The sequence below is a fragment of the Galeopterus variegatus genome, unplaced genomic scaffold (genome assembly GCF_000696425.1).
Source record: "Galeopterus variegatus unplaced genomic scaffold, G_variegatus-3.0.2 Scaffold12996, whole genome shotgun sequence".
In the NCBI taxonomy this organism is placed as follows: Eukaryota; Metazoa; Chordata; class Mammalia; order Dermoptera; family Cynocephalidae; genus Galeopterus; species Galeopterus variegatus.
The window spans coordinates 15858-29114 of NW_007739107.1; the positions used below are offsets into that span (position 1 = coordinate 15858).

Genomic DNA, 13257 nt, shown 5'->3' on the forward strand with positions numbered 1-13257 from the left:
GAGCTGGAAGCCCCCCAGGCTCCTGAGCCAGGTGAGGGGAGCCCGAGGTCCTCAGCCACATGCCCCTGATGTCTGCATCCAGCCCAGCGACTACCACACTGCTGTTGGAAGCCCCCCAGGCCCCTGAGCCAGGATGGAAGGTGCTGAGGGCCTCAGCCTCAATTCCTTGATGTCTGCATCCAGACTGGTGATGACTGCACCACTGCCAGAAGCCCCCTGGCCCCCAAGTTGGGGTGGGGATAGGGCCAATGGCCTGTCATGCCCCCCCGATATCTGCATCCAGCCCAGTGACACCTGCACCACTGCTGGAAGTTCCCAGGTTCCTGAGCTGGGGCAGGGGGAGCCAAGGGCACCCCACCCTCTGCGACCAGGTCAGCAAAGGAGCTGGCTTTCAGCCGGCACCCCCCTGCACCTTTGTTTTCCTACTCCCCTCCCACTGCTCTGCAACATCTTTGAATGTGCAAAAAAGAATAATAATAATAAATAAGTAAATTTAAATTAAAAAAAAATTAAGTAGAATTACCATATAGCAATCCTACTCCTGCGTATATATCCAGAGGACATAAAATCACTATCTCGAAGAGATATCTGCACCCCCATGTTCACTGCAGCATTATCCACAGCAGCCAAGATATGGAAACAACCTACATTTCAATCGACGGATGAATGGATAAAGAAAATGTGTTGTGCATGTGTACACATGCACGTGCACACACACACATGTGCACACACACACAAAATGGAACATTATTCAGTCTTCAAAAAGAAGGAAATCCTGTCATTTGTTACATGTACAAACCTAGAGGACATTATGCTAAGTGAAGTAAGCCAGGTACAGAAAGACAAATACTGCATGGTCTCGCTCATAAGCGGAATCTAGAACAGTCGAGCGGAAGGGTGGTTACTGGGGCCCAGGGTGAGGGAAGTGGGGAGAAGATACTGGTCAAAGGGTACAAACACTCAGTTACGAGATGAGGAAGTTCTGGAGACCTAATGTACGGCATGGTGAATATAGTTAATAAAAATGTATGACATACCTGAAATTTGCTGACAACGTAGATCCTAAGTATTCTCGCCACACACAAAATAGGGTAACTGCGTAAGGTGATGGACATGTTAATTAGCTTAATAGTGGAAATCATTTCACAACGTACACGTATATCAAAATACCACATTGTCCTTAAACATATACAAATTTATTTGTCAATTATACCTGGAAAAAAATAGGAAAAAAGCCCTCCTAATTTATTAAATTTACTAATGCATATTTAAATATTTAAGAGAATTTAGCTTAGTGGTAAGTGTTACTGATGGTTTACGAGAGTTCAATCCGTTCACTCGAGTTGATAAGACATTAATCAAATTTCACTTTAACATAACAGGATGATTTGTAAAGAACTACTAGGACTTTGCATTTATAATATTAATTCTTAAAAACCGGTGCTACAAATAGTCTTCTATAAACAAAAGCTGCCCTCATGGACATTAAAAAAAAACAAACTCATAATGGCCCTGTACTTTTTTTATTTTTAGGAACTTAAACATTTTCTATAATTTTTAGATTTTCCAAAAGATAAAAACAAAACAAAACTCTGGAAAGAAGTCCAGAAATCAGAATTACATCTTTCTGAATAACAAACAACAGAAGAATTCAGTGTTTCCATACCTGGCCAGGTGTCACCATGGATTCTTTTCCACCATACGTAAAGGAAAAGAGCAGACAGAAAAAACTGCGAAGTGGGGTTGACCCAGGCACATCCTCTGAATGAGGAAAAGTAATGATTAGCCACGAGCATATTCCTTCCAAATAAAAATGAACAGTGCACCCTTGACAAGCTTTTGCTCTGTGGTGAGAATCACAGGTATTAGTGGAGCCTGCAAAGCCTGGCCTGCCTTCTTTCCATATGCGGAACATAATGTATTTGTAATAGACTTTTTTTCTTTCCACCAAGACTGAATTTTGTGGAAGAACTAAATGCTACTATTCCCCCATGGGAAAACAAAAGCACATAAAGATTTATCACCATTCATTGTCCTAATAGCCCTAACCCATCAAATAAAATTTTAAGCACAGTTGGTTAAAAGCGATACATCAGACAACTACTGTGTTTAAAATATCAGTCTAGATCACAGTAGTTTTGTCACCCAGGACTATAATAAATTTGTTTTCTATTAGAAAAATGACCTCAGAAGGGCTGGCTGATTAGCTGAATTGGTCAGAGCATGGCCTTATAACACCAAGCTCAAGGTCTGGTTCCCCATATTGGCCAGCTGCAAAAAAAAAAAAAAAAAAAAAAAAAAAAAATGACCTTAGAGCACCTTCAGTAGGTGACATTTTATCACAACAAATAAAACGATGCCCCATTCTGGCACAGAGAGCCGGGAACTCTCTTTTCTCTTGTCTATTTTTTCATTTCACTCCTCTGTCCTATAGTCATATTTTATCAATTATTAACCCATTTATTTATTAACCCATTTATTTATTAATCCATTCCTATATTTCTCCTTTTACTCCCCATCCCCAAGAGAAGCTTCTAAGAGTTGGCCTCTCAGGGTCACCTCACAGGAAAACCTGAATGCACACCCGGGGGTTTGCGTGGATCCACTGGGCCTCACATGTGCCTGCTAGACTCGGCTCTCCCCAGCTGAGACTTCTTCAGCTTTCTGGCATAAGGAAGATGTTATAAATGATTTTTCACTGGTGTGTTCTTATGTTCCAATCCTCCACCACCCTTTAATTAATGGCTTTGAACAGTAATAAACAAATCAATCCTCCACCATCCTTTAATTAATGGCTTTGAACAGTAATAAACAAATCAATCCTCCACCATCCTTTAATTAATGGCTTTGAACAGTAATAAACAAATCTGTCACTATCCAGTACCCACATTATTGTGATGACTATTTTGCTGGCCAGTACAGGATGGAAGCCTGGACCTTGGTCTGATCAGCTCCATGTTGTCACCAACTGAGCTAAGCGGCCAGCCCCCACATTATTAGTATGTGCATGAGTGTGCGTGCATGCACACGTGAACGCATGCACACATGCACTGCATATACCTGAAACAAAGTCTCACGGAAAATACCCCCTAAGTTAATGCACCTTATACTTTCTATTCTATTTCACTTTTTTCTATTTCATTCATATGATATTTCATTTTTAAAAGTGTTGGTCATGATCCACTAAACTGATCTTCCTTTATAGACACACTGACCTAAAGCCCCTAAAAACTGCTGGGTTCAGTGTACACACGCTGGCGCGGCCACTCTCTGGCTCCAGGCCCCGGCACCAGCATCCACCTGCTGAAGAGAGTCCACGCTGACAGTGCTCTCCTCGTGGGGCCCTCGGCTCCTCAAGCTTCATGAAGGAGGAATCCAGCTCAATCTCTCCCTGCGGGCGTCTGCCCCACTCCGCCGTTGCTGGGGCTGCTGTCTCAGCCCTCACTGATGACAGAGCTCCTCTCCATGTTCTGACTGTCCCACGGGGCACCTGAACCTGCACCCTAGCTGCCTGTTCACCTGTCCGTGGTCCCCTCGCTAGACCACTTCACTCCGGCCCCAGGACAGAGCAGGCATACAGTGGACACTCGCACTCACCAAATGAATGGGTCACCACTCACACCACTCGAGGTCAGTGCGTACAGCAGGAGGGCATTCATGCCCACATCGATGACATTCGCCACGATCCCCATCATAACTTGGGGCATGGGCCGGCCCGGTGGCGCACTGGGTAGCGCGGCGGCACTCCCGCCCGAGGGTTCGGATCCCACATACAGACCGGTTCCCGCTCACTGGCTGAGCGAGGCGCGGGAGCAACACCGAGGGTTGCAATCCCGTTTCCGGTCCCCGGTCCGGTACGGGGGCAACACTGAGGGTTGCGATCCGTTGCCAGACACGGAAAAAGACAAAAGACAAAAAAATAAAAAAAAATAAAAAAAATAAAAAAATAACTTGGGGCATGATGATGCCCTGAAATCCCCAAATAGGAAAACACCAGCATTTTCAAACACTAATGAGCTAGGTTGTCAAGTGAATCTTCAGAGTTAAATAGGCAACAATTTCAAATGATGGCAAAGTCACACAAGACTGGGACAGCCAGGAGCTGAAACAGCCAGATATGTCACCTCCCTCAGTGCAGCTTCCAGCCAAACCAACCAGAAGTTTGTAGATGCTTCTGAACGACCTGGCGGGTCACAGTTTCCACAACAGCAGCCGATGGCCCTCACATGAGGTGTAAAGGAAGCACCACTGGGGGGACACTCTGGCCAAGGTGCTTAACCTCTCCGCAGGGCTTCGGCCAGGGTCGAGCTGTCACGTACAAGACCCAGCAATGCCTGCTCTGTAGCTCTGTGCAGAAAACGCTCACCCCTTTGCTTTCCAGCACCATCACTCATTTCTTTTGTGTATGCCGGCTACTCTACGCTAGAGCTCAGATAAACATCCTCTTTAAGTAAAACTTCTATTTTTAAACAGAGAGCTGACTGCTATCAAAGCAGAATGGGTTCAATTCCAGCTTCAACGGGTGGTGCCTGTATGTTCAGAGGCGAGCAGGCTGCCGGCGGCCAGGTGAGCTCAGCCCCTTTCCTCTGCCTCTCCCCTTCCTTTGGTGCACTGAGGGCATGCGGATCCCCCACGCTTCCAGAACTGTGGTCACAGTAACTCTGGGCTCTCTTCCTCTAAAACAGAAGTATGGCAGCCACCCACAGAAGAGGTAAGAGGTGGGGTGACGGGGCTGCAGAGAGAACCTAGAGGTGACCAAAAGGAACTGGATGGACTGGTGTGGGCGTCTCTCCTGGGCCAGACAAAATCCATCTACGAGGCCCCACATCTCTCAGACAAAGAGCCCTGGGGTAGAATTAGAGGGAAAAAAATGAGAATTACATTTATAGAAAATGCCCTAAGAATATTTACTATATATTTCCAGGATTATGAAGTAAAAATATTTTTAAAATCTATATCTGACTTTGTAAACACCTCGTCTGCAACTGGAACAGGAATGCTGCCTGTAGGATTAAACAGAAAAGCAAACACCTGTCATTCACATAAAAATATAATTCCTACAGTTTTTTTCAGTTCTAGTTTTTTTTTTTTTTTTCCTTTTTTTTTTTTTTTCGGATCCCCCACGCTTCCAGAACTGTGGTCACAGTAACTCTGGGCTCTCTTCCTCTAAAACAGAAGTATGGCAGCCACCCACAGAAGAGGTAAGAGGTGGGGTGACGGGGCTGCAGAGAGAACCTAGAGGTGACCAAAAGGAACTGGATGGACTGGTGGCGTCTCTCCTGGGCCAGACAAAATCCGTCTACGAGGCCCCACATCTCTCAGACAAAGAGCCCTGGGGTAGAATTAGAGGGAAAAAAATGAGAATTACATTTATAGAAAATGCCCTAAGAATATTTACTATATATTTCCAGGATTATGAAGTAAAAATATTTTTAAAATCTATATCTGACTTTGTAAACACCTCGTCTGCAACTGGAACAGGAATGCTGCCTGTAGGATTAAATAGAAAAGCAAACACCTGTCATTCACATAAAAATATAATTCCTACGGTTTTCTTCAGTTCTAGTTTTTAATAAGATACTTCCTCTTGATATGTGACTGCAAATTCAGAAAGCCAGACCCACACTGAACAAATGCTAGAATGCCAACTATTTGGAATGTTCCAGAGTGGATGAAAGACTTGCTCTCTGAAGAACTGACAGGCAAGTTCTAATTGGCTGAAGCAGAAGCCGCTGCCTGGACCTTTGGAAAGGCTCCAAGGAGCAGCACTCCCTGAACCCCGGATGATCCCAGGGAATATTCTGGTTAATTTGCAATCAGAAGTACCCACAGAATAAGGAATCAGGAAGAAAATTTCTTCCCCTCATCAGTGTTTGCATTTAGTTTACGCTGTTGGAGATCAGAGCAGTACAAGTTCTGAGAATCGGTGAGGTAGGCTCGGTAGGTCTGGGGAAGGCTCGAGACCTTCTGCACAAATAGCGCTATGACAGGTGAACAAAGAGGCAGGACAGCTGCATCCCACGGGAAACACGAGAGGAGCCTGCAACTCACAGGAAGAGCAGGAATAAAAATCATCACGTAAACTTGGGCCAGCCTGAAACGAACAACAAAAGTCTCCAGTTAATGTTAAAGCAACTGCTGATCATCCTGTCTTCAAAGTGAACCCACAGAGTATCTCCCAAGACTGAAAACTAAAAATAATTCATATGGAAGAAACTTTATAACAACCTCAAGTGACGCTTTTTTTTTTTTCAAAAAATATGACTGGTAAGGAGATCTTAACCCTTGGCTTGGTGTTGTCAGCACCACGCTCTCCCCAGTGAGCCAAACGGCCATCCCTATATAGGGATCCGAACCCATGGCCTTGGTGTTATCAGCACCGCACTCTCCCAAGTGAGCCATGGGCTGGCCATAAGTGACGCTTTTTCTGCAACCTACATTGTATTACATTGGGCTTGCTAAACATCTACGCTCTAAGGGGAAGACTCACAAGTTCACATTTTCGGGTCATTCTGATCATAAAAGGTGGAAAGAATACAGAAAAATAAACTAAAACTTGGACAAAATTCAGAAGCCTTTTGGGAGCATCAGGACTACTGCATGGTGAGCAAGACAGCCTTCTAGAAGGAACCATGCACCCCCAGGACAATACCAGAGAACACGCCGGATAGTTAAGTTAAAAAAAACAGCTCTAAAAACAAAAGTGACAGCAACTGTGTCACTATTCTGCTTTTGTCAGGGGAACAATATTCTGTGCATTCTCAAGACATCAAAAGGGAGGGACTCAGCGAAAGGGAGACGGGGCCAAGACGACGATGTCCTGGTCATGAGGATGTCTGATCGTCGTGGGTCAGGCAGCCCTGCGAGCCCAGGACTCTGGCCACAGTCACAGCTTCCATTTTTGAAAGGGTTCAAGTCCCGGTAATTGGTGGAGGTGGTGACCAGGCAGCACCTGCTGTTCACCTAGTCCTGAAACTGCAGGCTGACCTGGACACTTCTGGGTCTTGCTTTAGGAGCAGGAGGATGCGCTTGATGCTGATGAAGATGCCCCAGCAGGGAAAGCAACACAGCATCAAAAGGAGGATTCCTCGCTGAAGTATGATCCCCGGCGTTTCGGGTTCTTGCCTCCAGAGGACTTGAGAAAACAAGTGCAAAGATAAAAGAGGTCACAGGGTCCCTGCGGCCTGGGCCATCCCCTGCCCGGCACCGCTCCCCAGCCACCACTGTCCCTGCGGCACTTCACACACGTCCTGGGACAATCGGTCCTTGCTGCCGGGCACTGGACGTGGAGGGTACTGGCAGCAGAGACTGAAGCTTAAAAGTGAACAGGGGGTGGAGACAGAGGCTGTCAGAGAGGCTGTGCCCCGGGAGAGGGCTGGCGTGTGCACGTGGGGCCGGGAGGAAAACACACCTCGTGGACTGAGAAGACAGGCAGCAGGGTAGGGGGCGCCGAGGGAGTGTTCTTGCAAGTGGGGACTGCCAAGGGGGTTCAGGACAGCCACGTGCTCACCTGAGGCCTGAAAGAGACCAGGCCCAGTAGGATGGGGGTCAGGACCAGGCGTGCAAAGAGCATTTTCAAACAGCTGAATTGAAGGAGGGGAGAGAGGGGGGGAAGGGGGAGGGAGAGAGAGACAGAGACAGAGTGGGGGAGAGGGAAGGGGGAGGGGTGGGGAGGGAGTGGGGGGAAGACAGGGTGCTGGATAAGCGAGGATGGTTTTGGGGTGGGGGTAATAGACAGGGACAATGCAGCCCCTGAGCAGATGACAACAAGAGGACAGAATCGTGATGCTGACTGCACTGCATTTGACAAACAAGAGGCAGGGAGAGGGCGGGAGGACGTCCCCCAGGCGGTTTCTATTGTAAAACGTAATTGCCAAAAAAGGGCTGCGGGGGAGGGCAATCCTCACCTGAGACATTAGCGTGTCACACACAGAGGCTAAGCCAGTTCCAGCTGAAATCCCAGTAACACTCACCACCTGCAAGAAACAGCAGACCAGGTGCGGCAGACGTTCAGGGGACCTGGCCAGAAGCGCGTCACTGTCAAACAGCTGCCTTTACACGAAGGAGCTGCGACAAGCTCCTCTCTGAAGAGCAAGTCACAAGTGTACACTTGTTCTATATTCCAGATCAAATGGTGTTCACATCTGTCCTTATCAATTGTTGAACAAAAATGTACCTTCTAACTAGAGGGCCATACTCACCCTGTGTCAACTGGGGAAACTTAAAACCTAGTTTTCCTTAAACAACTTAGCACGTTACAATTTCTATATTTAAAAGTTAAGTTGTGGTTAATAGCCAAAGGCAATGCCTCTGATCTGCCAGTAGGATGTGCATTTAATAACAACAGCAAACATTTACTGAGCACATACAATGTGCCAGGCACTGTCCTAAGCCCTTCACATACATGGTGCTACAATCACTTTCCCATTTTGAGGGTAATCTGTGTCACAGAAAGTTTGTGTCACTTGCCTTGCTTACTCAGATGGTGTGAACTGAGAAGTGTGTCTCCAGACCCCAGGCTTTAGTTTTCCAGTGAGGAGCAGGACTACTTTTTTGCCACCCTCTGGATGGGACCTTGCCTGGGCCCCATCAACCAAGGGCATGAGAGTAACCTGCAGGTATGGGGCAGGGCCTCAGTGCACCCTGTGCAACAGAGCAGGGGAGGAAGAAGCACCAGGGGGAGGGTCTGAAGACCCTCGTCTGCATCCTCAGTCTCACCTTTAGCAGCAATGGCAACCCCAGGTGAGTTATCGTCTCCACTGACCAAGACTCTGGCCTGGTAACCACAAATACTAGCCCCCGGGAGCTCAGACAGAGCACCCAGTGGTCACCCCACCAGGCAAGGGCCTCAATCTAAACACAACCAGGGGGTCATGGCACAGGGAGGACAGGATGTGATGAGCCAGAACCATGACACTGAATTCCATGCCGGGGCAGCAGCATCACTAACGCCCCCCAAACAGCTCAGCCTTCCAGAAGAGAGGAAGGTGAGGCATGTCAGTTTCTGAAAAGTTTTGTCTTTTAAAGAAAAGCCACAGGCAAGAGCGTGCTTTTGTAAACAGCCTGACTTTGGTTGGCTCGGGGCGTTATTCCCCTGCACAGCTCGAGGTTCACCCCGAGGTTCAAGCCTTTGCCAAGCTGAGCTCTGACATTGTGCCTCTCGCTTATAATGAATGGTTGTGCCTCTCACTTACAATGAATGACATTATAATGAAAGATGGTACAGGGCCGGTTCGGATCCCACATACAGACCGGTTCCCGCTCACTGGCTGAGCGAGGTGCGGGCGCAGCGCCGAGGGTTGCGATCCCGTTGCTGGTCCCGGTCCGGTACGGGCGCGACACTGAGGGTTGCTATCCATTGCCGGACACGAAAAAATTCAAGCCTTTGCCAAGCTGAGCTCTGACATTGTGCCTCTCGCTTATAATGAATGACATTATAACGAAAGATGGTACAAAAATTGCCACTGTGGCTGCCTATCCAGGACGCCAGCCTCCGAACCTGAGTGTCCAGTATTTGAGAATCGACAAATTATCTCTGTGTCTTAGTATCAAGAAAGGTTGTCCTCCTGCTGAATAAATGGTTCAGTAAAACCTGCTAAGAACCATGCGAGCACAGAGCTTGGAGGAGAACGTGCGGCCCATCTTGTGCCAACGCTTCCCTGGCATGAGTCTTTCTCCATCATGTTCTTTGACCCAGTCCTACCAGCCAGTTATTTATCCTTATGTAGTGAACACATTTCTGTAAACCAGCTCCAATTCTTTGTGGAACAAGGTGGGGTACAAATAAATGTTCTTTTATTCAAAAAAATGGACACTTCTGTAAATCCTCTCATACTATATGGAATTTTTCATAAAGTAGAAAGTTTTGAAATGTATCTGGCTTTCATAAATAAAGTTATCTTGAAATTGAGTCTACTGTCTTCCTAGCAGTTAGTTACAATTTAACCTTGATTAAAAGCAAAGTATCACCACCCATTTGCCAAAGGCAGATGAGCAGGGCCCCCTTATCTAGAACCTTCCCTACAGAAATTCCCATCTTGGAACACACTAACTCTCCCACATACCATCTTCAGGCCCTTCTATATAATTTTGGACTTGTATTTACTCTATTCCTGCTATTTTTTACATCGAAAACTAGGAAATCTTTCCCACCCTCTTATTATTCGGGGGTTTTGGGGGAAAAACAGAAAGAGGGAAGGAAATCACCACAAACCACATATAAAATCTTGATTTTTTTCCCCCGAGATATATATTTTTGTAAATTAATGAAATAAATCAAAGAACAGAAGTCACTGGACTTTCTTAAAATACATAATTGTAATGTTTAAACCCTCACCACATTACAGAACAAAAAAGCATAAAGGGGGTGGGACTGAAGGAGAGGAAAAAAAATAAAACCAGGAGATGCCCAGGTGAGAGCTGGCTTGGACGGCAGCACACCTGAGCCGTGTGTTCCTCTGAGATATTTGGTTGAGCCAGATCTGTGCCAGGAACCAAGCTTGGCAAAAATGAATATGGGCTTGCAGATCAGTGAGAGAGAAATGCAGACAGAGAACGTAGCAGAGACAGAGAACATGGGCCCAGCATGGCAAGGCCCAGCCTGAGGGGGCACGGTGTGCTGGGGCACCAAGGGGTGCCAAGGAGGGTCTGGGGCGGCCCGCTGCAGGGGGGCAGGAAGGGTGAAGGCCAAGACAGTGGTAGTGGGAAACAAGGAAGGGACTGATTTTAAGGAATGGGAAATAAACGTGGCAGGGCTTGCTGCCAATGGAGATCTGGGGTATTAAAGAAAAAGAGGGGATGTCTAGGGGCCTCCTGGGGAGTAGCTCCAGACTCTGAGTTGGGGAGTCCCCAGTCAGACACATGAGCTGGAAACCCAGGTCAAGGATGGCGGTGGAGATCTGGGAGATGGCAACAAATAGGAGACATTTAAAACAGAAGGGACCAGCCAGACCCCCTCCCCCAAAAATACACGAGAACGGGGAGGGGAGAAAAAGAGTCACAACGATCAGAGACGTAGCAGGAGAGCCCACAGGCCACGTTCCCAGGGTGAGTGGCCCACGGAGGTGGTAAGGGCGAGCCCTCTGGAGGTGGCAAAGGGGGAAGGGGGTCACTGAGGACTTGGACAGAGCAGGTTTAATGGGGTAGGGGGAGAAGAGAGGCCAGACTGCGATGGGAAGGAAAGGGAATGAAGACGTAACGTCAACTTTCTGGCAAAGAGCACAGGTGGCAAGAGGCCCTGGACAGGGGGCCTGGGTGGACAGGGGGCCCGGGTGGACAGGGGGCCTGGGTGGACAGGGGGCCTGGAAGTCAGTGAGATGGAGGGAGGTGGCACCCACACCCCAGAATCACAGCAGAGATGGGAGAGGAGACGAGGGTGGCCCGTGACTGAGCTCACTCACTGACTGGACCCTAGATGTCACCAACAGGGAAGCCTGCAGGGTGGTCTACCTGAAGGGCTGTCCTGAAAAGCGAACTGGGGAGCAGTGGTTGAGAAGTGGGGGAGGAAGAGGTAGGCCCCCATCCTGGGCCCTGTGGGGACACGGCAGGAAATGTCCCTGCAATCCCAGATCATCACCCCCACGTGACTAGAAGCACAATGTGCACCATGCAGGGACCAGCTCATCTTTCCTGCAGGGGACGCTGCAACAACCTTGTATGTAGAGCCCCTCTCCCATCTCGACTCTTTCTAGAGGCCCAACCTAAACTTTCAAAGGAAACAGAAATGTTCCTTATCCCAAGTTAGTTCACCAAGTAACAGGACTGTAAATAAAATGCCTGATCCCACAGAGCAAGGTCTTCTCCAGCCTGGAGCTGAATAAACCTCTGTGGCCCTCCATGATCCCAGGGCACACACCCACCTCGTAGGACAACAGCAGGGGCGTTTTCCGAGAATGGGGAAAACCACCTGCCACCAGCAGGAGGAGTGTTTCTCACCTTGTCTGAAAGCCTGGATGAAATGCAACTTTCCACTACATCACTTACAGATACCCAGGGACAAAAGACTGCAAGGTGGCGTAATTTCAATCCACAGCCCAATGACGAAATAGTGCAACCTTAACCAACCATGCAATTCAGCTCATGGGGGACAACCGCAATAACCTAAAAGTGTATTGGTTTGATTTCATCACAGAAAAAAACGCAGTTCTCTAAGTTTTGATAGGAACACAAATTGTATGTACTTGCTACTAGCTCCTTGCAAGACCTGGTGCCTCTGTGATTAGAGCTCACCTGGGAATGGGATGAGTTTAGAGTGGAGGAAACACATTTCCTAAGTATTGATACGACCTCTTTCAAGTGTAGGGATCAGGTCATGACAACCGGCAGGTCAGGCCCAGACCCTGTAAAGCTGTGTCACGTGTAAGGCGTGATGCAACAAACGCTGAGGCTCTTCCATGTGGTCAGCTCAGACGAGAAGGTAAAACTAAGCACCTGCCGAGACCGCAAGGGTCACAGCGTCCAGCTCCACTTTGCCCAGATGTCCAGAGAGCATGGAACTGACGGTGCTGATGAGAAAGATCATCAGCTGCACAAGGAACCACGGGGGCACAGAGGACAGCAGGTTCGCACCATGCTGAGCCCCGTGGGGACAGACCAGCTCCATGCCGGGCTGGGGAGGGGACCTCCAGGATGGCTGGACACAGCTCCTGGTGGGGACGGGGATCCGGCTCTGGAATCCTCTGCCTGTGTGGCCTCCTGATCTTCCGCTGGGCACCCCCAGGATCGCACCAGGCGAGAGAAAGGGCAGGGAGTGTGAGAAGCTTCTGGAAGGCGAGGCCGTGCAGTGAGGAGGGAAACGGAGATGGGGTGTGAGGCCCCCAACAAAGCTGGGGCCACCTCCGCCACCAGGCCCGACCTGGAGGGCCGCGTTCCGTACCAGCCTTTATCTGAGTCTGTCCCTGGAGAGTGAGCCTCCATTTGTGTACCTGAGCAGAGTCTATCTCTGGGCAGCAGTTAGGGGGTCTTTGCTCCCAGTAGCTGACTTTCCTGATTTTGTTCATTATCTGTTCTTCCAGGGCGGGGGCCATGCCTCTCTCACTGTGTCCAGCCTAGCACAGAGCATGCTTAGTGTGCACTGGGGGTGCACTGCACCCCGGAAGGTCACTGCTTCACCTAAGGCCTTTATTGAAGCTATACACACCACCCCCACCAGGAATTTTCAGTACTCGCTTGGATTTTCACAGCTCCAAAGACTTTCCCAGTGCCCACAGTGCCTGAGATCTAGACCCCACCCCAAATGAAGATTAGCAAGTGCCCTTT

General features: G+C 48.4%; 1 protein-coding gene across 1 annotated transcript in view; it reads right to left on the minus strand.

Moving 5' to 3' along the window:
- The window catches only part of LOC103581415 (multidrug and toxin extrusion protein 2-like), a gene marked incomplete at both ends in the record, with an annotated part of 29882 nt that overhangs the window by 12685 nt on the left and 3940 nt on the right, over positions 1–13257 (minus strand). The window contains 9 exon segments of the mRNA XM_008563254.1: positions 1038–1095; positions 1667–1759; positions 3614–3717; positions 5447–5490; positions 6052–6094; positions 6988–7108; positions 7111–7135; positions 7908–7976; positions 12434–12607. Of these exon segments, the coding sequence (XP_008561476.1) occupies positions 1038–1095; positions 1667–1759; positions 3614–3717; positions 5447–5490; positions 6052–6094; positions 6988–7108; positions 7111–7135; positions 7908–7976; positions 12434–12607 (731 nt within the window).